General features: G+C 31.6%; 3 protein-coding genes across 5 annotated transcripts in view; all 3 read right to left on the bottom strand.

Annotated features, from left to right (window-relative positions):
• The window catches only part of LOC105158385, a 5,704-nt gene extending 4,409 nt beyond the window's left edge, over positions 1-1,295 (bottom strand). For both annotated transcript variants that reach the window (XM_011075132.2, XM_011075131.2), the window contains exons 1-2: positions 1,165-1,295; positions 967-1,071 (exon numbers count right to left, since the gene is read on the bottom strand). The gene's annotated coding sequence lies outside the window, so the exon portion shown is untranslated. The remainder of the gene's footprint in view (positions 1-966; positions 1,072-1,164) is intronic.
• Positions 5,153-6,110, bottom strand: LOC105158387. The gene is made up of 2 exons (XM_011075133.2): positions 5,798-6,110; positions 5,153-5,726 (listed from the first exon to the last, which is right to left on the bottom strand). The coding sequence occupies exons 1-2, from the start codon at positions 5,985-5,987 to the stop codon at positions 5,479-5,481; spliced, it is 438 nt and encodes a 145-aa protein (XP_011073435.1). The 5' UTR covers positions 5,988-6,110; the 3' UTR covers positions 5,153-5,478.
• LOC105158388 (phospholipase D alpha 1) lies at positions 10,206-14,467 on the bottom strand. 2 transcript variants are annotated; one of them, XM_011075135.2, is made up of 5 exons: positions 14,306-14,467; positions 14,016-14,114; positions 11,061-12,960; positions 10,525-10,980; positions 10,206-10,436 (listed from the first exon to the last, which is right to left on the bottom strand). In XM_011075135.2, the coding sequence occupies exons 2-4, from the start codon at positions 14,106-14,108 to the stop codon at positions 10,547-10,549; spliced, it is 2,427 nt and encodes an 808-aa protein (XP_011073437.1). In that variant the 5' UTR covers positions 14,109-14,114; positions 14,306-14,467; the 3' UTR covers positions 10,206-10,436; positions 10,525-10,546. The 2 variants fall into 2 exon arrangements, with proteins under 2 accessions (XP_011073437.1, XP_011073436.1); XM_011075134.2 differs by having other exon boundaries at positions 10,206-10,980.

Genomic DNA, 27,582 nt, shown 5'->3' on the forward strand with positions numbered 1-27,582 from the left:
AAGACAGAACATTGGACTGGCACAAGAAAACAACACATTCGATCACATACCCAAAGTATGGCTTATTTATTTTAAAATTGTAAAAGAAAGAAAAGTTATATGAATACAGTATTTCAAAATTTTTGCAAGACTAATGCAGACGACTCGCAATTCTTCTTTATTTTTTTAAAATCTAAAGTCATTGACAACTTGCCTTTGATTTATTTTTTTTTCAGTTCATTTTGATTATTTTCTTACTTCTTAATAATTTATTTACTTTATATTTTCTTCATTCATAAAATTTTTAATGATTATATTAAATCAATTTTTATTAAAAAAAATCTTAAATGAAAAACTATTTTTTTTTTGTAAAATGTACTCCAAAAAATTCTATAATTTTGCTTTATAAAAATCTTTTGAAAAATATATTTTTCTAAAGTTTTAATTATTTTAATTTTTAAATCCATCCCTCCAGTGAATTTGTTTATTGATATAAATTATTAAATAATGATACTTTTTTTTACATATTGTAATTAAAGACTCCAAGGCATTTTTTCAGAAAAACAAAAGTACCATAATTATATATACATATATACATATATATATTTATAATATTGAAATAAATAAGCCCCCAAGGTATGCTGAAACTGAAATGTGTCTGGAATTGCTTGAAAGAAGGTTATAAAGCTCTGGGAAGAAAGAAAAGATCCATCTACCGAAGCATCAGGACGCTCATATATGCTAAAGCTCCAATTTTTCACTCAACTTAATTAAAAATGAGAGAAGAAACTACCAGACCAACAATCTTTAAAGAACAAAAATACAAAAACAACAGAAAGTAGTAGTAATTACTTATCGAAACCAAACAGCAAAGAAATCCAACAGATCACCATTAACATTCCGATCGAATTACAAAGAAAAGCAGAAATATTATGCATGCCCAAGAAATAAAAATCCCTTCTTGCTGATGAAAGTAGATGGACATACCCCATGCGGACAACAATATAAAAATCCAAGCAGCAAACCGATCCAAACCGCAAAAGGGCGCCCACCATAAACATCGATCACAGGGATAGATTCTATCACAAAACCCTAAAATTTCAACAAAACTCGACATTACTATTGTATTTCAGCAACAATGAAATAAGTGCATTCGTAAATTAGGGTATGAATGTTGAATTTTACCTGAGGGAGAAAGGCATTCTGCAACTTTCTCCCCCTTCACTTTCCTCTCTGAAACCGATTGCAGAGAGAAGTGTGTGGGTGCGTGAAATAATAAGGAGCAAGAGGGAGCTAAGATCTTCTGCAAAAATATATTAACTAAAAATAAATAAGACACAAAAAGAAAAAAAAAATGAATCCTTTTTCTTTGAATATTTAATGTAAAATATAATTAAAATTTATTTTTTTTTCATTTTAATATTATTCCTTAAATTACATTACGAATTTATGAATTTTTATTTTTTTTATAATTTTAATTTTTCTAGACTACCTATTGTACCCATCATTCCTGCATATATATAATAATTAATTTTTTATATCTTAAAATATATTAAAAATAAAAATAAAATATATAAACAGACAACACATCACATTTTTTGAAAAAATAAAACCAATTTAAAAGTACGATCAATACAACCCAAGAAATTAACGTAGTGGTGTTATAAAATATCATTTGTGAGTGAAAAATAATTTTTCTTTTATATTAATCAAGATAATAAAGTTATAATTTTGATTGTTAAACACTTCAATTCTTTGAGGGACATTAGTTCAAAGTATTAAATATAATTTTTTAAATTATATAATATTTATGTATAATTACCCCGTCAAACTATTTAATTCCCCAATCGTCAATAATCCTTACATTAAGTTCAAATACCAATGATAGACGTAGAGAATTTAAACCGTGGAAAATATATAAAGAAAAAAATTAGGGTAAATTATGACTCCACTCCTTAAAAGTTTAATTATATAAATACCTTTTGTATTTTATAAAATATATGTATACCATTAAAATTTTATGGCCAAAATTTTACAAGTATAACCTCTTATGGGCTATACTTATAATTTGATAAAGCTTAAGAATTGTCTATATAATTAAGAAAGTGTTTGTGAGAACTTATATTTTTAGAGAAGTGCTTTTCATAAAAAAAAAAAAATAGAAGTAAAAAATAGAAGAAAATTAAATAGGATAGTATTTCGAGAATGAACTCTTCCAAAACAAACTGAATTGATTAAAGATTGTTTCGTCACCAGGCGTTAAAAAAAAAAAAACTATTTTTGCTTAATATTTGCACTTATTTTTTGTTAATAATAATTATTTTTTTCAAAAATAATAAATTTTATTTCAATTAGTATATCATATATTAAATTTTTTTATAAATATGAATTCATTATATTATTAAAATATTAAATACTAATAGAAAAATTGAATATTTAATTGAATAATTCTTTCATTAGATAGTATAATTGCCCATATTCATACACAATAAATAACTTGCATGATTACCAAAAAAAATATTTTTTTAATTAATAATAGTTGTTTTAATTATATTTTTGTATGATATAGGAATAAATATAAGATAATTGAGAAAATAAAACATAAAAATCCTAAATCATTAAATACATGAAATTATAATTTTTATTAGTGTTAAATTATTATAATTATTTGAAAAAACTCTAACATTAACTTTGGATTAACAATTTCAAAAATAAATTAAATGTAAAGTTGAATTAAAATTATTACAATGAAGGTTGAATTTATTTAAAACAACAAAAAATACTCTCGAGGTATTTTTAATCCTTACAGGAGTAGAATTGCCCCTGCCTTTTTATGTCATTCGACCTGCCTTTATTACAATTCGGTCTATTATCAAATCCTTCTTCCTCTAAATCTTCCTCCACCCTTTAATTACCCATATTCAATGCAGAGGACTTTTCTCGTCATCATAAAGAAGGTTCAGACGACTAGACTATTACTAATATTCCGGTATAAAAAGATTATTTTTTAGATTTAAGTATACTTTTTGTAATAATTTTAGAAATAGAAGTTGGCATATTAAATATTTATATATATATGTTTTAAATCAGAAGTAGAAGCACTTTTCTAAATAGTCTTGCTCACATTTCATAAATATAATTTTAGGGAATATCGATTTAATTTAATACCAAGAAATGGATTAAAGTATAGAGCATATTAGTGGCCCTCAAGTGGGGTGATTGGACATAACTAGGAAATAAAAAAGATTTCTTGAATATGTCGGTCAGACAGACCAGAAACATGGAGAGACTTTATTTTCCCATTATTACACAAGAGAGCCCATTTTCATTGGCCATGACAACCTTTGTGGGGCAGAAATTTGCGTAGGTGTTAGAGAGGCTTTTGTCAAAATCCAGTTCCAACAATTTCTAGAAAACTATAGAGCACCTAATGATGAGTTTAACAATTGAGCAAATAGACAATACTTTTTTATGGAGGCAATCGTTTCAAATTGCACATCACAAATTTAAGTAATTTATAATTTTCAAAATATTTCTTTTTTAGTAAGATACATTTTTAAGATAAAATCTTGAGATTTCTATAAAGTTAAAACAGGCAATACCTTGTACTCGATGATGCACAAGTTGAATAGCAAGCCGCATCATTTGGTCCTGTTTGTGGGAATGAGGACGTGTATCCCTCCCAAGCCCCTTGTATTGGGGGATGATGATATAGGTAAGCGTCCCTCATTGAGTTGCAAACGAGGAACTTGAGTGTTTTATAATCTCCAAAATCTCCTCTCTATGATGAGGAGCCTTTTCAGAACAAAATCGTGAGGTCCACACAAAATTAGAGCGAACAATATCTCATGCAACAGGGTCCCGATCGAATCACACGCCACATCAATTTTCTATATACTTTATTTTTTAATACTGAAATTATCATATTATGCTATGATATGGCAGCATAACATGAATTTTACTTTATAATGTGAAATTGTTGTATCAGGCAAATTCAAGTGCATTTAACTGTTCCTACACAATACTATCATATTGTGAAAGATATGTCAACATGACATGAACGTCAACCTATAATGTAAAATTATAATATCACACCAACCCAAGTGATTTTTATTGCTCATATAAATTTCTTCCGATAATTTAATTCTTACAGACCACTGAAATTATTATATTATGCTATGATGTCAGCAAACTAAAAATTCTTATCCAAATCAAATCTGATCGAATTAAATCAATCGAACAACAAGTATATTACACTTGTTATATAATTAATCATTTTTATCAAACAATATACAAGTCACACAACAAATGTATTAAATTGACCAAATTCGATTTGAATTAAAATTTTTCCCAAGTGAACACGAGTTCACTATATTGTGTGAAATTATCATGTCCCACTAGTCCAACTAAATTTTATTGTAGATGCAAAAATTCATTCCTACAACTTAGTTCTTACATGGTACTGAAATTAATTATCATATTAGTCCAAATTGAATGTCGTAGTTATGTACCACAATTCTTGCAATTTAGTACACAAGCATGTGATGTAGGTAAGAACTTTGCTGTCGTTTGAGGGGTTGCATCTATTGTGGACAAAGCAAGCAATAAATAACTTGCAACAAGTGGGCAAAGTAACCTAGGGAGGAGGGGAGTAAGCAACCATTCTAATTCATGCATGGGGCAATTCTGATTTCTTGAAACTTGAGGGGCTTTTGTGCAATATGTTCCTTTTCTCATCCGCGGACTTGAATTACCTTCATGCAAGCCGAAAAGGAAACGTATGGTGGGGGAATTCAGTCGAATTGAGTGTGGTTGAGCCTGAATTGATTATATGACAAATGTAATATGCTTATCGTATGTTTGGTATACAACTCAAAAAAAATAATTAACTATACGACAAATATATCAAAGATGATTGTGGGAGAGCCCACTTTAATTAATGCATGGGGCAATTTTCTAATTTCTTGAAAATTGAGGGGCTTTTGTGCAATATGTTCCTTTTCTCATCCGCGGACTCAAAGTACTTTCATGCAAGCCGAAAAGGAAACGTATGGTAGGGGAATTTAGTCGAATCGAGTGTGATTGAACCTGAATTGATTATATGACAAATGTAATATACTTATTGTATGTTTGGTATACAACTTAAAAAAAATGATTAACTATACGACAAATATATCAAAGATGATTGTGGGAGAACCCACTTTAATTAATGCATGGGACAATTTTCCAATTTCTTGAAAATTGAGGGGCTTTTCTGCAATATGTTCTTAGTGTCATCGGCGGACCTGAACTTCCATTCTGCACAAAATTGAGGCCAGAAGTTTCTCCAGAGTCTCAGATTCAGACACCCAAAAGCCACAAATTGAAGATTCTACGGCTAAAACTTGTTGTATTTACAACGCAATCCAACAACCCTTTCTCCTTTACAAAATTTTACAAAGATGAAAAACAAGAGTACAAACACATTTCAAAACAATGATCAGAATCAAACTCATCCAATCAGTATGAACACCCCATCCTCTGCACACGATCCCTGAGAATCCCACTGTACAACGCCGCACGATTCGCCGGCATTTTCCGCCACCCGAGAACTTCATTCCCGCAACAATTGCTCTGGATTTCAGCACGCTGTCTGTGTCGGCCTCTTCTGTACAATTCCCCATTCCCCTTTGTGTCCTTCACATCATCTGCAAACTTAACCCTCTTCTTCTTCTGATTCTTCTCTTCCTTCTCCCTTTTCTTGCTGCCTGTTTGCATAACATCAGTTCAAGAACTTACCCAAAATTCAAGAAAACAAGAAAGTGGGGTGGGGGGGTACCTGAGGATAAGCAAGATTTGAGGGCCTGCTTTTGATCATCGTGAGGATTTGAAACTTGATTCCCTGGAATCGGGGAGGTGGGCGGAGGGAAAGACTTGTCCCGGAAAAGATCAAAGAGGAGTAGAGTTCCGGCGGAAACAGCCATGGCTGTGGCCAAGACTAGACCTTGAGAAGTCAACATGGAAGACATGCTGAAGGAAATTCTGATGAAAATGGTGAGAAAACAGGTCCACAGATCGAAACAAGTTGCACACACGATGTATTTGAAGTATTTTTATAGGAAAAATTCCAAACTCTATTATATTATAAGTAAATTATTCTCTATAAAAATAAATAAATAATAATTTATTTTTTTATATTTTTTAAAATATATCAATTTATTTTTTATTCTTTTAAAATAAAATAATTTATCTTCCTAATACTTTTTAAAATAAAGTATAAGATGGTAAATTACTATTCACACAATTTTTATATATGTGAAATCTGGTGGGGTGGTTTGGGAGTTGGTGGGTGGACAAAAATATGTATATATAATTAAGAACAGGCGTCGCCGAGAATCTGGAGGTATCTGGGGGGAGGGGGAGGGGGGGATTTATTTATAGAGTAGTACTTGTTTGAGTTGAATATTTGGAGGAAGAAGAAGTGTGAAAAGGGATTTTGTGGGGGTAGAAAATGAAATAATTGGAAGTTTGGGGGTTTGTGAATTGTGATAGTGCACCGCACGGCAGGGGAAAGCCGAGGAAAAGATTTTCTGGTGGTGGAGAAGAAAGGTCAACAATCAAGTCTTTCAAGTGGTTCCCACCACGACAGTGTGGATCTTTTATTATATTTTGATCTCCTATTTTATTATTAAGTTAGTATGTGATCCATGTGCATTAATTTTTTAAATTTAAAAATCAACTTAAATTATATTATAATGCGATGTTAGTCGTGACCTTAAAAGTGTAATAAAAGTTCACCCACCCCACAAAAGTATCATTGCAGTTCTTGTAGTGATGTCAATTTTCGCGTAATAAAAAATATGACTGTTTTAATTGTGATCATCTGTACAAATTCAGTCATAGATTGTGTTATCGAATACTTGTTCTTATCGATTAAGTCGACATGTGTTAGTACAGTTAAGTGAAACTGAATGGTGTGATATCGGAGCTTCTCACTTTAGTTCAATTATAAACTATCCATCAACACAACCCTCAATACAATACCTTACACAATTTTCTAGCAGTAAATGTCATGTTCTTACCAATTCATACAACAGCTTTAGCAAAATGAATCTTTGAAGTAGAAAAAAATACAAAAAAGAAAAAGAAAAAAAGTGTGGCAGTGCCCATGGACTTCATGTGTGTGCTTTCACTTTAGTAATTACTTCAGCGTACACAATGTGCGTGTGTAATGAATCTTGGGTTCTTTTAAAAAGTTAACTGGGAAATATGGTAACTAGGTAGCTGTCATGGTCAAGACATTTTTATGGAGGGAAACAGAAATCATCATCGTCCAGTTTACATGTGTCAAGTCAGTCAGTACTAATTCTGCCCCAATTTTCTTTGTTGGTCAAAGAACTTAGTTCCAGTCCTACTTGCATACGTCAATGAGTTAGGCCGCTTTCAGTTCCACGGGTTCACATAAACAATTATTGAAGCCTCACCAAAGAAACAAAAAACACAAGTAAATTTCAAGATTATCTGAGTTTATGAAATTAAATAATCAATTATGTCTCAGTTAGACTAGTTAAGGCCGAGGATGAATAAATTCGAAATTATAATTTGTGTTTAATCGAACGTATAAGTATTTAGCTCATTTTATGTGAGTGTTTGTCTGCTCATTTTATGTGTGTTATTGTAATTTATTTATCATTGTTAATTTTATTAATATTAATTAAATTGAGGTATGTATTGCTATCGAGATTGATTATTACACCAAGAAAATATAAAAATATCTGTGTCTGTTTGGGATGATTATACGAATAACTGGAAAGCCCAACCACCCATTTCAATAACAGGGAACCAAACATTGGTATGGATGTCGGACTAGTTTCAATTGTTTTTGTCTAGTTTTCATACATATTTAAGCACACATGACATGAACATGTGATGATGTGCATGGGACAGAACTGATTCCTTCTTGTCCCATATGGTTGTGGTGTTCCTTTGGACTTCCTCCTAAAGCCGTTCACACACACACACGCGGTTAATTGCTGGATAATGTTTCCATATGAATGTTCCCCCCATCTTAATTGTGTGATTTGAGTGTAATATCTCATGAAGTTCGTATGAAGACCTTCCGATAGTATTATTATGATATTTATACAAATTTTTGATCTATTTATTAATTCGAAATCTATACAATTCGGTCTCAATTTATCCTAAATCCTAATATGCCTATCTATCGTTTGTGGATTACGTGAAAATCGTACATTTTAAAAAAATATATAAATAATAATTGTCCTCCATAGAGCAAGCTTAAGTAAAGCTAGTAACCCTAACATCTTTACAATCTGTATTTGTCTTACGCTTATGATGTATCGGGTGATTTAAGTATTATAATTGGGGCTTTTCCGCAAGTGTGGTTCCGACGATCCATAGACTTCACAAATGTAATGTACTTTTGGTAGTTAGCGAATTCCTAAATTCAATCTAAAATACCTTAATTAATCCGAGTTTTGGACACAACAGAATCCATTACCAAATTAAGTCTTGGATTGGTTATAGTAAGTAAGGTCTTGGACAAAAACCCTCTGCATCCATTGAGCAACAACCTACCACTTGTGATTATGCAAATGATGAGAAAATGTACATTACATAATGATATCATCATTAAAACAAACGTAAACTGATCTAAAGTGGGTTGTCCTAATCTGCCAAGATAGACCAAAAGTCCTGACAAACTCATAATAATGACTAAGTATGGGGGTTCGGATGATCACAACAAGACACGTACTTCTTCAACTATTCAAATATCTTACGTCCATCCATTGGTTAACCAACAACTGGTCTGAGGGACCATTAGAATCTAACCCGGAACACCCATTTCAAGTTTTTTTCTTTTCTTTCTTTTTTATTTTTTTGGGTGGAGAAGGGATAATTCGGCACAAGACAACATAAATCCTTTAGTATATACAGATCAGTTCTCTTCGAATCAAATTAATTATAAAATAAGTATAATATATTTTTCATGCGATTGATTAATTTTTTTGAATTATATATCAATCACACCATAAATATATTATTATTATTATACAAGAATTATTTAATCCATACATATAAAACGCACTAACATAAAGCTATCTACTGCTCAACCTAATTTTATTTGAATTAATACTTTAGATAGATTAATCATTAATTAATAAATAAATGCACGCAAGGCACGAATTATTTTATCGATTCAACAATCCCTATTTTATCCAATCATTATTAAACAGAGTAACAAATTATTTTTGTTTGTTGTAACACAATTTTTAATTTATAATATGAATTGTTATTTGTATTTATATTTTATAGTACAGATAAACAAACAATAATGTACGACTCATAATTATAAAATAAAAAATAGCAATGCGTTGATTATTTATTTTTTATTTTCTAATTATTAACCATTCACACGCACATCTTTATTATTAAATTAAAACTTTCACCTATTATACTAGTTTATTATTATTTAATTTTAATTTTTCACATGCATACACAATCATGTGAAAATGAATTTCTTTGTTCCAAAAAGTAAATAAATGATTGCAATTTCTATCGTCTAAATTGCTTTTTTGGTCCTACAAAGAAGGTGTTGCCTTTTCTTTTCTCGGTCAATGGAATAGTTGAGAGTTAACAAATTTTTGCCACGGGCGTTAGAGCTTAATGAAAAAAGGACTTTTGGGATAAATTTTGAAACTTTTTAACAGTTTTGGTAAAAATAAATAAATAAACAAATCAATAATCATGAGACCGAAAAAAAAAAGAAAAAAACCCTTATTTATGGAAATAGAAAAAACAATTTAGCCAATAAATTACTTTACATTATTTGACTTGTTATGCGAAATCGTGTAACTCTTGTGTTGACTTTTTTTTCTTTTTTGGTAATAAATCTTAAATTCCTTTAATATTGAGTAATTCTTAACTCTGTATTCAAATCTAACTCATTCCATCCGAATGTAGCAAAAATGAAAAGCGGATTGGGTAAGCTCAATCCAGAAAATTTTAATATAAATGAAATTTAGTTTCAATAATCGATGACAGCAAATTTTATGATACTTACCATGTGATTAATTGTTATTCTTAAATCATATATTAATCAGATAAGAATTGTAATACAATTAATATATTATTAGTTTGAATTTAGTCAAACTTGATCAGATTAGAATATCCCACTTAGTCTAATATAACAAGAAAATATTGCATACTGTATGTTAGATAGTAGATTGTAAGAAATAAATAAGTTTTAGGCAATGCTCTTTGTGTAATCCAGTTTACAGACCATCAACAGCAACTCAATTGACAAACTACGAAAAAACTGATACACAACAATGGAAAGCCAAAGTCATGAAAGAGCAAACACCGGGCTAGCAGTAGACTTTGAACAACACATGTCAGTCCTGAAATCTAAATCCAACACCAGCAACATCAACCCTCGTCTATTATCTCTGCACCTCCTACAGATTTATGACATGATATCATTAACCAGAATATAACACAAAAGTAGCATCTTATTCGCTGCAAAAACGCGAGCTTATTTCTTACTTGTTGAGGTGAGAGGTTCAGCTTAGGTGGTAAGGATAGGCGGGAGGTAGTCAGATTTGGAACCGAGAATACGCGCTTTTGTGTCGGGAAAGAACTCGGTTCCTGGCAGTTCCGTGATCTCTCCTTCACTGGCAATACCGACAGGGTAGCGGAGCAAGTGACCTGGCAGGTCCCGTTCCAACTCTTCGCTCGCATAGAGATCCCAGTACCTGTCGGCTATCTCGTTGACCTTCGCCACACATTCCTCGCTCTCAGGGCGGATGAACGTGTTGTCAAGCATGCCGAGGTGTTCATACCACAATGCCATCCTGAAACCGTGGATCTGACCCCTTGCCGGCTGCCTGGTGGCCAGATGATATGGCTGGTAGGCGCCCATCGCAATCTCAGAATCGCGTGCACCATCCATTGATCTTTGGTTGATGTTGGCTGATCCGACTATTATGTATTCGTCGTCAACTGCAAGACAAGAAATAGGAAAACTTTAATTTGGGAAGACAGAATTAGAAAAGATACAGCGCTAAAATGCTGATAATTACCTATCATCATCTTTGCATGGACGTAGATCATGAATCGCCGAGCCTCCTGAGCTTTTTGATAGTCTGAGTCAGGTTCAGGTTGCTCGGAAGGCTCATACTCTCCACTCTTCTTCACCTCTCGGTTGCCAAGGCAGAAGAATGTTAAGTAATTTCTAGGGTCCTCCTCGATGCCCTTAGCGCGAAGGGCCTGGACGACATCTTTGTACATCATCTCCATTGTTCTCCTCTGCCAATCTAGTATAGCTTGAACAGATGCACTCTCTGGAATCCCTTCAGGCCACATAGGGACAACAACATAGACGGTGAATCTTTCTCCAGCCTCAATCTTGCTGACAATCTTCATGGAAAGTTCTTTAGGAATTAGATGTAGTGCTCCAATGTCCTCAACTTTAATATCGTCAGATTCCCACCCAAAACTGGATCCCAGAAAATACTGATTTTCTATATAAATGAAATTCTTGGCCCGGCGTATAGCATTGATATATGCATCTTGAATGCTTCGATCTATTATATTGTCCTTCCCACTTACAAGACCCGCTCGGGCAGCCTCTTCAGGTGTTTCAGGGAATCCAAAGGCTGCCCCACCATCAATTGATCTGAATAATTGGACATTCCATGTCTCTTGGTCATCAGGGTACGTCACAGGAGATGGGGGGATAATGACATCGTCAAGCTCCCGCAAGTTGAGTAAGATGTCCTTCCCGCCTTGCTTCCTCCATCTCTGCTCAAAATTAAACAGAACATCCCATGCAATTGGCCCCTCCAACCGGGAATGGATGTCGTGCCAAGGCTCCCTTGGTCCACCTTTCGTGATTGCAGCTCCAGTGAAATTAGGCTGATGAAAATCGTCATGATGAGCAGTATCCAATGTTCTGAAAAGTGAATGGAATGGAGTATCATATCTTCCATCACAAAGATCGATACCTCCCACAAAACTCACGACTCTCCTCTTCTCTGATTCTCCACTAGGCAAATCACTGTCGACCACCACAATCTTCTGATGATGAGTAAACATGGTAGAAATTTGCAAGTCCTGAACGAAGCTGCCCCCATCATCTGGATTCCGAGGACACAAGACACAGTGCACATCGGTACCTTGGAAGAAGTGTTCTGTCTCTTCATCATGGGTAGCCATCAAACCATCTTTCTTTAGTAAACCCACAGAGGTTCTATCATCCCAAACAAGCATAAGAACCCTAACACCTTCACTTGCTTTATTCTTAAGGAGCTCACCGAGGGTGATATCACCTCCTGGCTTTGATCTCCTCGAGTCCCTTATCAAAGTGATCTCAGTGTAAACAGACCAACCAGTGATGTAAATAAAGTGCTTTGCATTCGTGATTGCATCAAAAACATCTTCCCAACACCTATGGGGCTCATAGTGAATTCCTCCAGATAGGGGAATCTTTGGAATAAAATTGTCTGGCACATGAGCATCCTGGTACAGCGAAACCCGACATCCTGTTCTCTGGGGATAAAATGTATATGGAACCCCAGGATACTTAGCACTTTTAATTCCACGAGCCCAGTTGCGATCTCGGGGGACATCAAAAAACTGCAACCTCACATGGATCTTGGATCCTTCATGTATAGGATTCTTGTCTTCATCCAATATCTCCACCCACCTATCTACTTCTTCCCCGTCCAAGAGTTCATGGACCGGTACATAAGCTCTTCCAATTAAAGTGGCACCAATAGGGTTATCGTCTTTGACAGTGAATATTACATTTGAAGCCATATGCGCACAGTAAATGTGAAAAGACTCGTACCACCTGGGGTTGTTAGGTTCTTTCTCTATTATTCTAGTTCTCCCAACTCTAGCTTTTTCTAAATCAATAGTTGCATAAATTTTGGGAGTCCCTTTGCCAAAACCAATCTTCTCCTCAACATTCTCCATAAACTGCAAGAAAATTCCATCAATAAGAAAAATCAATAAAGACCAATTTTGACAATTAAATGCAGCAACAAAGAGTAAAGCCACCACTCAAACATATCAGTGAACAATATAATGATTAGCCAACGATGAGGTTTCCCTAGATAATATCTCCTTTTTATCATCATTTGTTATGTCGACCGACTTCTCCGCCAGAGTCTAGAAAGATTTTACTAGAATATGTTTGGTCATACTTCCGGGAATAGAATATATCCAAACAAAATAACAGTTCTTGATGGAGCTATCTGAAATCACAGCTTTCAACAATCCAGAAAATCAAATCCATTCTCATTGTGCAGCAAGGAAGCAGATTGTTCACATTAGTCAATTATATTCAAGTATAAATGCTAAAATTAACAGTCTCAGAGGCATAGTCCAACAGCAATCCTAAATATCTGGCTCATAATACCACACACTTGGATTCTGCCAAGTGGATCAGCAATGGTTAGATTGCACATGTGAAATAAATATTTTAATTTGTGATATTATTATTTACAAATCCAACAGTACACAATCCCACTTAGGTAGCAGTACCGAACGAGTGTGGCATGAAAATTTCCCCCTGAAACACTTTCAATTTGATTTCACATTATATTTGGAAGCAGATCAACAAAACAACACAAAACATCATAGCCACATGGCTCTCACGATAGTAATGTGACGGATAATGACCAGAAGCAGCTATGGACTAATCAAACTGCACGAAACTGAGCACAGTGCTGCCTCAACCATTACCAAGACAAGTCAAACCTCAGTCAAAGCAAGCGGTGAGATTAAAGCAAATATTTGCTCGGCAACAAGATAATACAAATCTATGCAGGCTAAGCACGCTCAACGATTCATCAAATAGCAACAGGATTCCACAAAAAAACTATGCCATCTTACCACACTCACATGAACAAAAATCAAAAGTATTAGCAGAACAAAATCAATCCACACAAACAAAGTCAATCATAAAATCAAAATAGTCAAATCCAACAAAAAGGGCAGTAATCCAAACTAATCTTGACTAAAAATCATACCTTGCTCAAGAAATTCCCACCGCCTCCAGCGTGCAGCCTATCCACTTCATAGATCGTGGCGTGAAGAGTTCCATGAAGCAAAATCTGAGCCATTTTCACCTATAATACAAATTAAAATAGATGAAAAACCCACATCACAATACGAACTCCACGGTAAGACCCAACGCACAAAACCATCACTTAAAACGAAGAAAATTACAATTACTAAACATCAACAGTAACTAAGAGAAATCTTTCCACCAAAGAACAGCGAAATTAAGAGGATAAATCAAGAGATCCGAGCAGCTTACAAACTGGGAACAATCTCAGAGGGCTCGGCCAATACAGAGAGCAGAATGTGATCCGATCTTTGCAGAGTGAAGGTGGGAACTGAAGAGTGAGACAGGGAAGCGAGAAAATAGTTGTTTTATACAGAGGAGCCTTTTACCTTTACGCGGTGGACTGATGAATAAGGAAGGAAACTGTCCATTTCTTGTTATTTTATTTGAGGTCCGGATCTTTATGCTCTTTACACAAAGGGTATGATACTTCTTTTTTCTTGGATTTTGCATCCACATCCCATCTGTTTGATAAAAACTAGACAAGTTGACAATTCCTCATTTTGGACAAAAGTATTTACCTTTCTCTTTTAGGCCCTATTTATTTTCTTGAATTGGATAAGTAGGTCATAAGATATTGGGATAAATTACTGGGGTAAATTACAATCGATTTTTTTAAAATTTATTATAATTATAAATATATTTTGTTATTTAAAAAATAATAAATACTTGTTTTGAAATTAATGGCCGTCTAACTAATACTAATCTATAATGGGTTGTCACAAAGGAAGTAGTTGTTAGATGATCATTAATTTTAAAAGATTATTTATAATTTTTCAAACAACGAGAGATATATATAATTATGACAAATTTTAAAAAATTTCTTTATAATGTATCCTAAAATATAGTATGTGATTAGATAAGTTTAGTTGTCTGGAGAAAGTGGTTGGATAAAGGTTATCAATTGTTTACAATAAGCTTGCAATATGGATAGGTAAAAGACATAAATTATCTTGTTATTAAGAATATGTAATATTTTGGTAATATATATTTGATTAGTTAGTGTTTTTGAATGTTTGAAAATTGATTTTTGTAGAAAGAAATCATAGTGATATCTTAAAATGGTATATTGTCGTTTTTATGGAACATGTAATATTATTGGAAATAAAGTATAATTAGATTATGGGAGTATAATTTTATGATTGAATTAAATCATTTTGGGGAGATTTTTGAATACTTGAATAAGGGGTATGTGTCTAGTTGTTGTCAATAAGTTTAGAAAGATAATCAGAATAAACTGGAGCACGTGATCAATCAAAAGATCATAAACGATGGTCAACATCGAATAAGCTTAATGAAAAAAGACAACAAATCCGGTCCTTACAGTGCTTTTAAAATATATAGACATAATCAACCATTTAAAGAGAGTTATATGCAAAAAGATAATATATCTTTATTTGCTATCTTTAAACAAGACAAGAGAGAAAAACATCAGAAGACGTGCTCTAGGACGTATATAGCCTTTCATGATACATCTAACCCCAAATTTTGTTGTAAATTAACTTTGTTACATCAAATATATTGAACTATGACATGGTTGATTATATATAGGAAAGTTGCATAATTTATTTTTAAGCATTGCATAATAACAATATATACTATATTGTTATGACTATATCCACGTTTCAAAACAAAAATATAAACTACTGTCAATTTTTATGAATAGTTTTGAATATTACTAAAAAAAGTTATGTTATGGGTTGATTTTTCAGAGTCCAAATCACCTTCAAATTGAATGCAACAAACAAATTCAAATAATTTAAATTGAAATAGTGTGAATAATTCAAAGGGTCATTGAACTTAAAATTCCATCATGTAGAGGATAATCAAATGTAAGTACTACACTAGCATGAAGCCACAAACGACGCCGTTGGTTTAATGGGTCATGCTGCAAATTGGTTGAAATTGAGGGTTGCTTTTATAAATAAGAATAAAAGTATATACTCGTGTCTCAAAGAGATCCCCGAAAAACGTACTTCGCTTTCCATTTGGTTCACGGATTATCTTAAGCTACATCATCACCCACTGCACTGCTCTTGCGCTACCCAATCATTCACAGTCCAGTCACCCCATCAGTAGCAACTTATCAGCAACACGCTGTGGTTTGCGCTGCACCAGAATATTTCTCCTGAAATATCATCACGATTGAAGGCCAAGTGGCAATTACATCTCCTCGCAGCACCCAATTAAAGTGAAACACGTGGCTATATGGGCGTTTATTACTGGCGGGACCTCTGCGCCATCAAGAGGCATCATTAAGATGGGATGATGTATCAATAATCTAGCAATCAACGTATGAGAATTAAATATGAAAACTAATACTTGGAGGGCAGATGCGTGAACTACGTGTTTATTCAGAGTATTGGTGCCTTCCACATATTTACACTGGGGTCCCCTCATTGACTTATTTTCTTTTCCACCCCCAAATTTTTGAGAAATTGCATTTTGCTCCACTACTACGATCTTTTTAATTTTTCTTTTATCTGCTTGCTACACCACTAATAACCTTGCTTGACTGGTCAGATCGAGATCCCACAATAAAAAATTATTGATTTAAATTCTATGAATGTGGGTTTTTTTTTATTGTTTTGTCTATTTTGAATATATTGGTTGATTTTTAAATTATTAATATATTGAATTAATTTTTAATATATATATATTTTCTGTTATTGAATACTTTATAAATTCAAACATAATATTAAATATTTTTATTTAATTAGTTATTTCATAAATTAGAGCACAAACTTATATATGATAAATCAAAACTATCGGATAACATGGACGCGATATTCCCACAAAGAATACTTAATATTTTTAAATTAATCAGTATATTACAATATTCGGTATGTAATGTATTAAAAATTTTAAATCAATCAAAAAATTCAAAATAAATAAAAAAACAACACATGACTGTAAAAAATAAATTAAATATCTAAACAAGGAAACAATATACATAATTTCAATCAGTAAAGAAAATATAAAATTAGTTCACGTTTTTCTTTTTTTTGCTTATTTAAATGATGTAGTAATAAAGTAATAGAAAGCAATAAAAAAGGAAAGCTATGTTGGTGGTATATGGTTCAAGTGAGAGTACAAATTATGAGAAAACAAAAAAAAAAATAATTAAAAAAGAAAGAAAATAATTGCCGACAGATTCGGGATCCGCAATGAAAGAGCGTGCGGGCTTCATTGGATGCTGATCCAATCCAACGACCGACGTGCCTGCACGTGACACCCATATCCCCACTATTATTTATTTATTTATACTGTTATAAAAGAAAATCGTGACACGATGCCTATTTTATATTATTTAATTTATTCTTTTAAGTTATTTTATTTTTTTGTAAAAGTGATTAATCATTTAGATTTTAAACGAATGACAAAAAGTAAAAATTTTATTTTAAAAAAAAATTATGTAATTGAAAGAACTCATCTGCGACAAGAGCAACTGCTTAACTAAGCTGAAAGCAATCCCATAGCGGTCAGTTGAGAAGGAAAGTTTAACACCATTTATGTTTTACTTTATGGTCGAGCGACTTTCTCTTCGATGCACCGAGAGTTCTTTCGGCATGGGCAGCAACCTTCTTTTCTGCCGAGTCCCTGGATGGGCGGATCTTCTTTCTCTTTCATGGGCAGCAACCTTCTTTTCTGCCGAGTCCCTGGATGGGCGGATCTTCTTTCTCTTTCTAGCTAGGGGTGTCCCGAACAGCCTCTTCTATCAAACCGAAAGCGGGCGGACATTAAGGCAGCCTTTCTTCCATTCCTCCAATCAGTATTTGAATAAAATAAATATTATTACAATTAGAATTAAAAGGTGTTTATTAAATTTATAATATATTTAGACATCACTTACAAATATCTTATAAAAAAAACTATAGAAATCAGCCAAATGCTCTCTAAGTCAACAAATTTGTGAAGTGTTATTCATAGATCTGAGGCTTGTGTATAATTCAACTGCTTCTCTAGATACTTTACCTGAATTTCATTTTCCAAACAAATGGTTTGGGTCCTGTTTGGTGGGTTAGGTTCATGAAATTCCAAAAACCCAGTTCCGTCTAAGAATCTGCTTCGTTGGAGACAGAAAGTCCATTAACAAATTCTTGTTCCAAACAGGCCTGAGGCCTGCCACCTACAGCAACATGGTAACCTCAGATGGGCTCCTGATGGTTAGGACTTGGGACTCAAATGATTATTCTACTTTTCCTCATACACTGCCATCTTATTGCATTTTAAATAACGTTCTGCCACGTTATTTTTATGTGCATATAATTTTTATATTTATATTCAATATATTATATCAATAAAAAAAAATAAAAAATAATAATTTAAATTAATATAAATTTTAAAAAATTAAATAAATTAATTATTTTATCATCAAGTATATTTTTAACTTCATAAAAAGTTGATGCAGCAGTGTCATTAACCCCTATTTGTGAGTGTGAAGAGTTTTTTTTTTTTTTATTTATATATTTGTATAGATAATAATAATAAGGATAAATTACGTCAACACCCTTGAGGTTATACCAAATCGCACAAACACCCCTACCCTTTATAAAATTACAGGTACACATCTTAAAGGATTGTTAGTGCAATGTATCCAATGATGTTTGTGTAAACTTCCAATATTAGATAGAGGGCGTACTTGTAATTACAACCACAATATCAAGATTAGATGTATTTGTAATTTTGTAAAAAATAAGATTTTTCTTTTTTATGTAATTAGACCTCACCTCATGGAGCGTCAGTGTAATTTACCCTAATAATAGTAGAGCTAATTTTGGTCCTTTTTACAACTACAACCATGGTTGACGATTAATTGTGGTCAAAGTATAAATTTTCGTATTAATTTTATCTGATCGTAGTAAATAGTATTCATCAATCATGATTTTGAGACCGCACTCATCTACAATGTAGGGAATAATTTGTTTTTGTTAATTTATGAAATTTATATTTGCGCTCAAAAAATTAATTCATTTTTCTTCGTGGTCGTCCCTCTATTGCCTTATAATTTATCGAATACATGTATAAGTTAAATTACAACAGATTCCCCTGAAATTTATCATAATTATAAATACTCTTTTATTATTAGAAAAATTACAAATACCTCATAAAATTGATGGCCGTCTTATGAATACTCCCTTGTGATAACTCATTATAGGGGTTTACTTGTTAGACAACCATCAATTCGGGGGGTATTTTATAATTTTAACAAATCTCAGGAGAACCTAATGTAATTTATCCTAAATTATAAATACTTATACTATGAAAAAATGAGTTATTCCGTACATTATAAATCATTGCGGTTTAAAAATCATGACAAATCAATACTATCTACAACTGTGAAACAAAATTCATGCAAAAACTTAAATTTTAACCATGGTTAATCACACTCGCCAAGTTTTATCTATAACTAAAATATTTATCATAGTCGTTAACTGTAATTAATGTCTTGACATCGCTGGTAGAAATAATAACTAATAACTATTGCACAATCAGATTTAATTAATTTTCATCACTTTTTTTTTAATTTTTAACTATGATAGTTGTTGATAACAAAAAATCATATTTCTTTCTGTATCCAAAAGCCCTATTTTTTTTTTTTTTTAAATGTTCTTTTTCTATTTCCTTGAACATGGTTCATATGGAAACAGTTATCCCTGGATAAATAAATCATAGCAATTAATTTCCATAAAAACCCATGTCCTCAACATACGTAATTTGGGAAAAATCAACAAATTTCTGATGGATGGACCAAAAATATAAATATAAGGGACCTATCAATTAAGGGCACAATTGATTAAGTGTCCTGATTCCCAATTTGATTTTAAATGAAATTAAATAATTTTCTACCTTGGAATTAATTAATAACATTTAATTTCTCATACGTAAATGCATATGGTTGAGCTATAAATTAATAATATTCAATAATTAGTTGATAGTATTTGATAGTTTGAAAATACTTTTGCACCAACCCCTCAGTTACTAACTTTAGTACCCCAATGATTATGACACTTTTGCAAACCTTTGCCGTCACTATTAATGGAAATATAATATATATTTATATTGCTGGACCTAAAATTTATTGCTTAGTGATATATAAATTAAAATGAGTTTTTTTTTTAAAAAAAATTGAGATAATTACGAATATTACATTGTTGTTTGAAAAATTTATGAATACCTTCTGATATTTGATGAAATTATTTAGTTGCTGGATGGAAGTTTGTAATTGTCAACGCTGTATTTTTTTTCTTTTCTTTTTTTTTTGTTGAATTTAAAAATTATAAAATAAAATCGCACGAGATGGGTGAAAAAATCTAAAAAATTATAAAAAGGTTATCCACTAATTAGTCTGAAAAAAAAATTATTTTCTTAAAATAAGATCAGTATACTAAAAATGGATAAAAACCCGTTAAAGATTAATGGATTGAACTAGTTGTTAGATGACAGTCGAGATAAGTGGGTCTTTTAATTTTTCAAACAACAAAAAGTATTTATAATTATGCTAAATCTCAAAAAAATTTGTTGTAACTTATCATTTATATATATGGGCATTTAGTGTTGCGATAAATAAATCACGTAGTAAAATACAGTAAAGAGAAAAATGTACGATGTGCATAGTCTAAAAAATATGCAAATACATGTCGAATATTAATTTGCAATTATTAAAAAATAGAACAAATTACAACTCCCTTTCCTAAGATTCGGCATGAAAATAAATACCTTCTCGTTGTTTGAGAAATTACAAATATTCTATGATTTTAGCATCTGTCTTACAACAAGCTCATTTCATTAGCCTCCGTTATATCCCCATCCAATTTGTATGGTGAATTAACCAAAATGTCCTTTTGAATTATGAATTATAATTATATATATTTTAAAATTTTGTAATATAACCTTTAATTTGGACTAAAATGAGCTATGAATTACTTCATCCACCATCTATATTCTTTTATATTTTTTCAAATACTTTTTTCAAAAAAAATTCAACATAACATAATTATCTTTCATTTAATACGGTATATATTTGTAATTTCTCAAATAACAAACAGATATACCAAATTTAGTGGAGATAGTTGTAATTTATCATAAAAAATAATAATGGGATATTCAAAATTTAAAATATGAATAATCTTCATACAAAAATTCATTATTTTATGTGGTTGTGCGATCGATCAATTTACTATTTAAATCCAAAAAAAAAAAAAAAAAACAAAAGGAAGGAAAAGCTTCTTGCAGCAAAGTTGTCATGTGGTCTCAATAATAATATAGTACGTAAGAGTAGGTCACTTCAAAGACTTAGCATAGGAGGACTTAGCATAGGAATGTCATTTTCCAATTTCAAGAGAACTGACCAAATTTAAATGTCACGTATAAATATACCATAATTAATACACAACCTATAGACATCACTGAAAATATTTATTTAATTTTCTGCTGTTGATTTCAACGCTCAAAAAATAAGTATATTGACTTTTTAGAATATTTTAGTTTATTTATTATTTAAGAAAAATAATTAATTGCAGAAATGGCTGTTGCAATTTTTTGATGGAAAGTCAAAATTTTGAGAGTTTTTTTTTTCTTTTCTTTTTTGTGATTAAAAAGAGAAGAGAAAAGAACTTTTCCCAGTTCAATTTTAGTGTCCAAATATCCAGGAGTTCAAGTGTATAACTGAATAGTGAAGTTGTTTATTATTATTATTATTATTATTATAGGTAAATTACAACGTGTTTTTTTAAAATTGAATATAATTATTAATATCTTCTCGTTATTTAAAAAATTGCCGATACCCCACTGATGCTTAATAAATTATGTAAAGTTTGGATGAAGACTTGGATTTGTCAATTTCACTCTTGCTGTATTTTTTTTTTGGAAAACAAAAGTTAAAAATGTGTAGAAGAATCGGACAATGTGAATGAAGAATTTAAAAAAAAAAAAATTGTCCATCTAATCTATAAAAGAGTTTCACAAAAATTTGAAAAATAACTAAATTTATAATTCATAGTCCACAAGGGTATTTTAATCAATTAATTCACCACAAAAAAAGCGAGAAAAACCTAACAGAGACTAATGAATTGAGTTAATTGTTGGATGACCGTTAAAATTAAGGAATTATTAATAATTTTGAAATAATGAGACGATACTTGTAATTGTTTATCTTGTTAATTATTATTATTATTAATTGATTTGTTGAGTTCATTGAATTGATGAATGTGATGTATGTAGCTGAAAGCATATGTTGGCTTCTATATATGTCACATACTTTAGGTCACAATTACTATATTGTTTCCTCGTTCTTGCAAATCACCTAACAAGACTTTATTGAGAAAGCTACTCCCACAAATCAGGACTCAGAAACATGTATACCAAACCCTCCATTTATCTTCAATGATGACGACCCCCCACCTAGCTATATACTATTATTGTTATTATTATATATATATATATATATATATATATCTATGGGGAATACAACTCCTTTTACATATATATTTCCCGACAATTTTCTTACATTTAGTATGTGTGTTTGTATATATATAAGCTGCAAGAAAACACATTGAAATATGTAATTATGAGATGATGATTTTTGTTTTTACCACAATGTTATTATTTTCGAATGTTTCACAGCCATATATATAGATCACTAGCAAGTGCACTAATTATCAAGTACTATAGTAAATTAATATCGTTTCCATGAGGACTTAAATGTAATATTATCAAAACTGTAACTAATGTACGATTATTTTGACAATCGTAAATCAAGTGATAGATTAACTACTACTATTATTAAAAAAAATAAGCTGAACGAAGGTGTTGGAGGAGATTCAAGGTGAGAAAGATGCTAAGGTAATTGGTCCACCTAATTGATCCCATGAATGCGAAAATCACAAATTAATCTAGCAGACAATATTTTCATACACTGAGTTTTTTTCCAAGTTAATTCAATATACTCTCTCGAGCTATGTCTAACCTATTATTATCAAGGAAATAATGGATTCCTCCAATCTAAAACTCATGACACTAGCATTAAGATTTATGGAAAACCTGTGAAACCAAATGAATCACGTCTATGTATGTTTATGTATGATTCAATTCACACCACGAATTACCTTTTCCACTATGTCGAATTCCCTTTCAGTTTATCAACATAATTAATTTAATCCAAGAGATGGCCAGGCTCTTAAATTATAAAAATGAGCACAGTAACACATGGATATATGAAAGCGAAAATGTAGATTAATTTGATTAAATACTCAAAATATTATCTCAATTAGGTTTTCTAAAAAAGCCCAAGCAAAAAACAAATTAGTTTATCCTAACTAGATGATTGTATTTAGGGGTAAATGCATTTTTGGTCTTGTAAGTAAAGAAAGGTAGCATGCTAAATTACTTTAGTCCCATAGAGTAGGGGTTCAACACTTTTAGTTATCATATATAGTCTCAAAATTGAGAAAACTCAACACTTTTAGTCCTCAATTTTAAGGAATTTACGAGACTAAATGTCTCGAGTTTTCTTAATTCTAAGACCATTTTGAAAATTTCGTAAAGAAAAGGACTGAAAGTGTTGAACTTCTTATCCTGTATGATTAAAAGTGTAATTTCACTGAAGGTAGCACTTGTGGTTCTCTCTGATTTCAAATTTACAATTAAGGATTATGATTAAAAACAAAATCAATAGATTTAATCCAGATATCGTCAGAAAATGTGAAATTCATTTGAAGTCGGCATATTTTTGGCATGTGACCCCTTTTAATTTGGGAATTTTTAAAATTTCAGCCAATTTTGTTGATTCTGAATAATAATTCTCATCCTTATAAACAAATTAAATATACCAGTATTTTTTAATACAATCCACGTATAATTTTACACAAGAGACTAGAATTTACGATTAAATGTTCTTGTAATTTATCATAGATGGAATTAATCGCAAAGTAAGTCCAAGAAATTTATGAATTAATGAAAATAGGCATGCAAAGTTTATTCAAGAAACTGGATGTAATATATATGTTGAACATAACAAATTAAGAAAGAGCTGTCCTGATTTATACTCTATTTATTGTGTATGTATAATATTTTCTATAGTTGTACATACATCATTTTTTATTAATATACGCATAAATTCTGTATTGTTATTTACAGATTTTTATTTAACAAATGAGTTGTTGGGAAAATTCTTGGCCCCAATGAAGCTTAGCCGAACTAAATAAATTATAGAGTAGGTGTGATACACTTGTCAAATAATTGGTCAATTTTTTTGAATTGTATACTAATCACACAATAAGTATATTGCATTTATCATCATATAATTTGTCCAAATCCGAGCAAATTCGATCGTGATGAGGATTTTGCAAAAATTGTGAGGTCGCAATGATGTCAAGGTCGCAAGCATGGTCGTTGGTCGCTGTGGGTCAAGATTATGATAATCGGGTCAGTTTGATCAGGAACCGACCCGTACACGGCCCGAATAGGTGTCGCCTGGGAGAGATGCTTAGTCATTGCATGAATGACCCTAGAAACACGTGTCAAATGGTGGGACCCAAAATCTCCCCTATAAATACTCCAACCCATATAAGGAAAAGGTACTTGATTTTTCTACCACTTTAATTGCAAATATAGATCACCAATTTTTTCTTCGACCTCATCTGAGTTAAGCATCAGAGTATCGTCGTCGGGACGAATCCCATTAGCTTTTTGTTTTATCCTCAGGACATCAGATTTGGAGTGGTGACGTGAGAAATCACGATCGCAAGACGTGATCGCACGAAACGAGCCAGAGCAGACCGGAATTAAATTTCCATAAATTGTTGAAGCATCCCATGTGGTTTGGCAAGTAATTACCTAATCTATGTTTGCAATATTATGTATGTTATTGTGTGTGTTTTATCCTTGTCAAGACTTACTTCTCCTTTGCTGTCCTAAACTTACAGTGCTCTTTGCATTCTTCTTTGAGGAAGAAAACAAAAAGCAATTAATACAGCTGCATGGTTTCAAGAATTTTAGGGCAGTGTTTGATTAAGCATTTAGAAAGTTCCAATTTATGTTGGAATATATAGAAACTTACTACACCACCAATCCTTAAATTGATCAGACTTTGTAGATCGTCAGTAAAGGCATAGTTATTTTCAGCCGCCTCAAATAAAAAAAAAAAAAAAAAAAAGAAAAGACAGAAGTCCCCCCCCCAAAAAAAAAAAAAAAAAAAAAAAAGACAGAAGGGAAGTTACATATATTTTATTGTCAACTTTAATCTTTATCTAGGTTGAGGTCCTCAGCGATGATTTAGTGATTACCTGGTGTTTGATCTTCATGAGTTCTTGATCTGGAGAACTAACTTTGGCATGCACAAAATGTTAGATTAATTGAGGCAAGTCAGTTTAGGATTCAGGTTATAGAGATTGCAAAATGCAATATGGCTATAGAGTTCAATCTGGCAGTAATAAATACATATATGTGAAATGAACCCTTCATATATTTGTAAAGACTTGTGTGTTAGAGTTCGTATAGACCATGTGCCATCAGATAGCCGAACATACGAAGAGGAAACAACGAAACAAAACATACTATCAAAAATAAAGTATATAATACCAACATTCCATGGGTATATATATTTATCTTGTATTTGCTTACATATACTTGTTTTCTGTCAAGTATATAATTTACAACTAAATTGTAACAAGATCGGTATATTAATTGAAGTAATGATTGCCAATTAGACTATATCTATTGTTAGTTGTCATCTGCCCACAAGACTGAATAATAAAGCACGTTTTTACGTAATTGGAAAAAACAACTTTTTCACAATCATGTGGTGGATGGGATGACCTCCCCCCAATAAGGCATTGGTGGATTGTACTCGTTGATCGTAAAGTTAATTCATCAACTCTCCTTTAATAGCCGTTTGATTATACTACAGTTCATTATTATACATACATATATTTCACATTATTTAAAAAATATCATTGTAATATATATATATATACACGAAGTATATATTTAAAACACTTTTAAATTAATGCGGCCACTATTTTAACTCGATAAAAAAAATTAATTTATTTATTCCAAATTTAAACATTATATATTTGATATAAATATATTAATGAACTTATAGAAGTATCAATAAAGGGTAGAGATTAAATAAAGTGGATCATTTTCAATTAATGAAATACTCAATATCTTGGAAATTAAGAGTAACGTTGGACGTGCTTTATTTAGTTTTATTCATGGATCATACAACATGGGGTTTCATCGAAATTAATTAGTAATTTCAATGCCTTTGTGAATATCAAAAGACAAGATTTATAGATGAAAACAAAGAATTCATGAAGCTCAATTTCACCATAATTCCTTGATTTTTAAGTACATATAATATATACTTGTAATCTATAATTTGTATAGGGGTAATTATGGCATATTTTATATATGTACGTAATTTTTATAAAATATTAAAATAAAACATTTTTTAAATTATATTATCTACTTTTTTTAGAATTCAAAATTATCTAAAAATATATAAGATAAAAATGAATGAGGAAAAAAAAAACTACCAAAAGATAGTTATGGAAAATAATGATGAGTGAGAAAATTAAAAATAATAATTTAATTAAAAAATAAAAAAATTGACATACCAATAAATTGAAGACACCAATAGAGTGTTCTTCAATTATATATAGCATAGATGTATCTGATAACTGTACGAGATAGCTTATTTTATTTACCGTTTCAATCCAGTGGTTACGTAGGCAAGTGTCACACATTGGTTGCAAACAATAAGTTTGAGCGCCTTATATGAAGTGTTTTTTCAAGATAAAATCATGAAGCTCATATAAAGTTAGAACGGACTTAATGCAACTGGACACTGATCGAGCTGCACACCACATCATTTGATGATGTTTATGAGAACGAGGCCATGTGCTTGTGCCAAGCCTCGAATCTATGGGCTAATGATGTAGGTAAGTATCCCCACATTGGTTGCAAATAAAGAGTTTGAGTGGGTTATAACCCCAATATCTCATCTTTCTAGCAAGATACATTTTCTGAATATAACCGCGAGACTCATACAAAAATAGAGTGAACAATATCTTGCATAGAGACAGTGGTAAAATACTCTTGGAAGTTGGACCACTCTGCGCATACCGCTGAGTCGACGTATCCTGGTGGCTAGCTAGCATGTCAATAAACATCATCCGTCCTAAGGACTATAACTCGAACCAGGACAGTATTAATTTCTTCAACATACGAAATTAATTACTAAACTTAAGCTCAACAAAAAAGAGTAGGTCCGAAGAAAACTGTTGGAAAGGCAGTCCTCAATTATTACCCAAAAAACGTACGATTTAATTAATTATAATAAGAAAGAAAATCTTAATCTTTTGCTCTTAAATGCAAAGTTAATTAGTGCTAATCCTTTATTTACTTGTTAATTAATGAAAACTCCAATTTCAGTTCCCAAAAACTCTATGAATTCCCAGGAAAAA

This window comes from Sesamum indicum, linkage group LG3 (assembly GCF_000512975.1).
Source record: "Sesamum indicum cultivar Zhongzhi No. 13 linkage group LG3, S_indicum_v1.0, whole genome shotgun sequence".
Classification (NCBI taxonomy): domain Eukaryota; kingdom Viridiplantae; phylum Streptophyta; class Magnoliopsida; order Lamiales; family Pedaliaceae; genus Sesamum; species Sesamum indicum.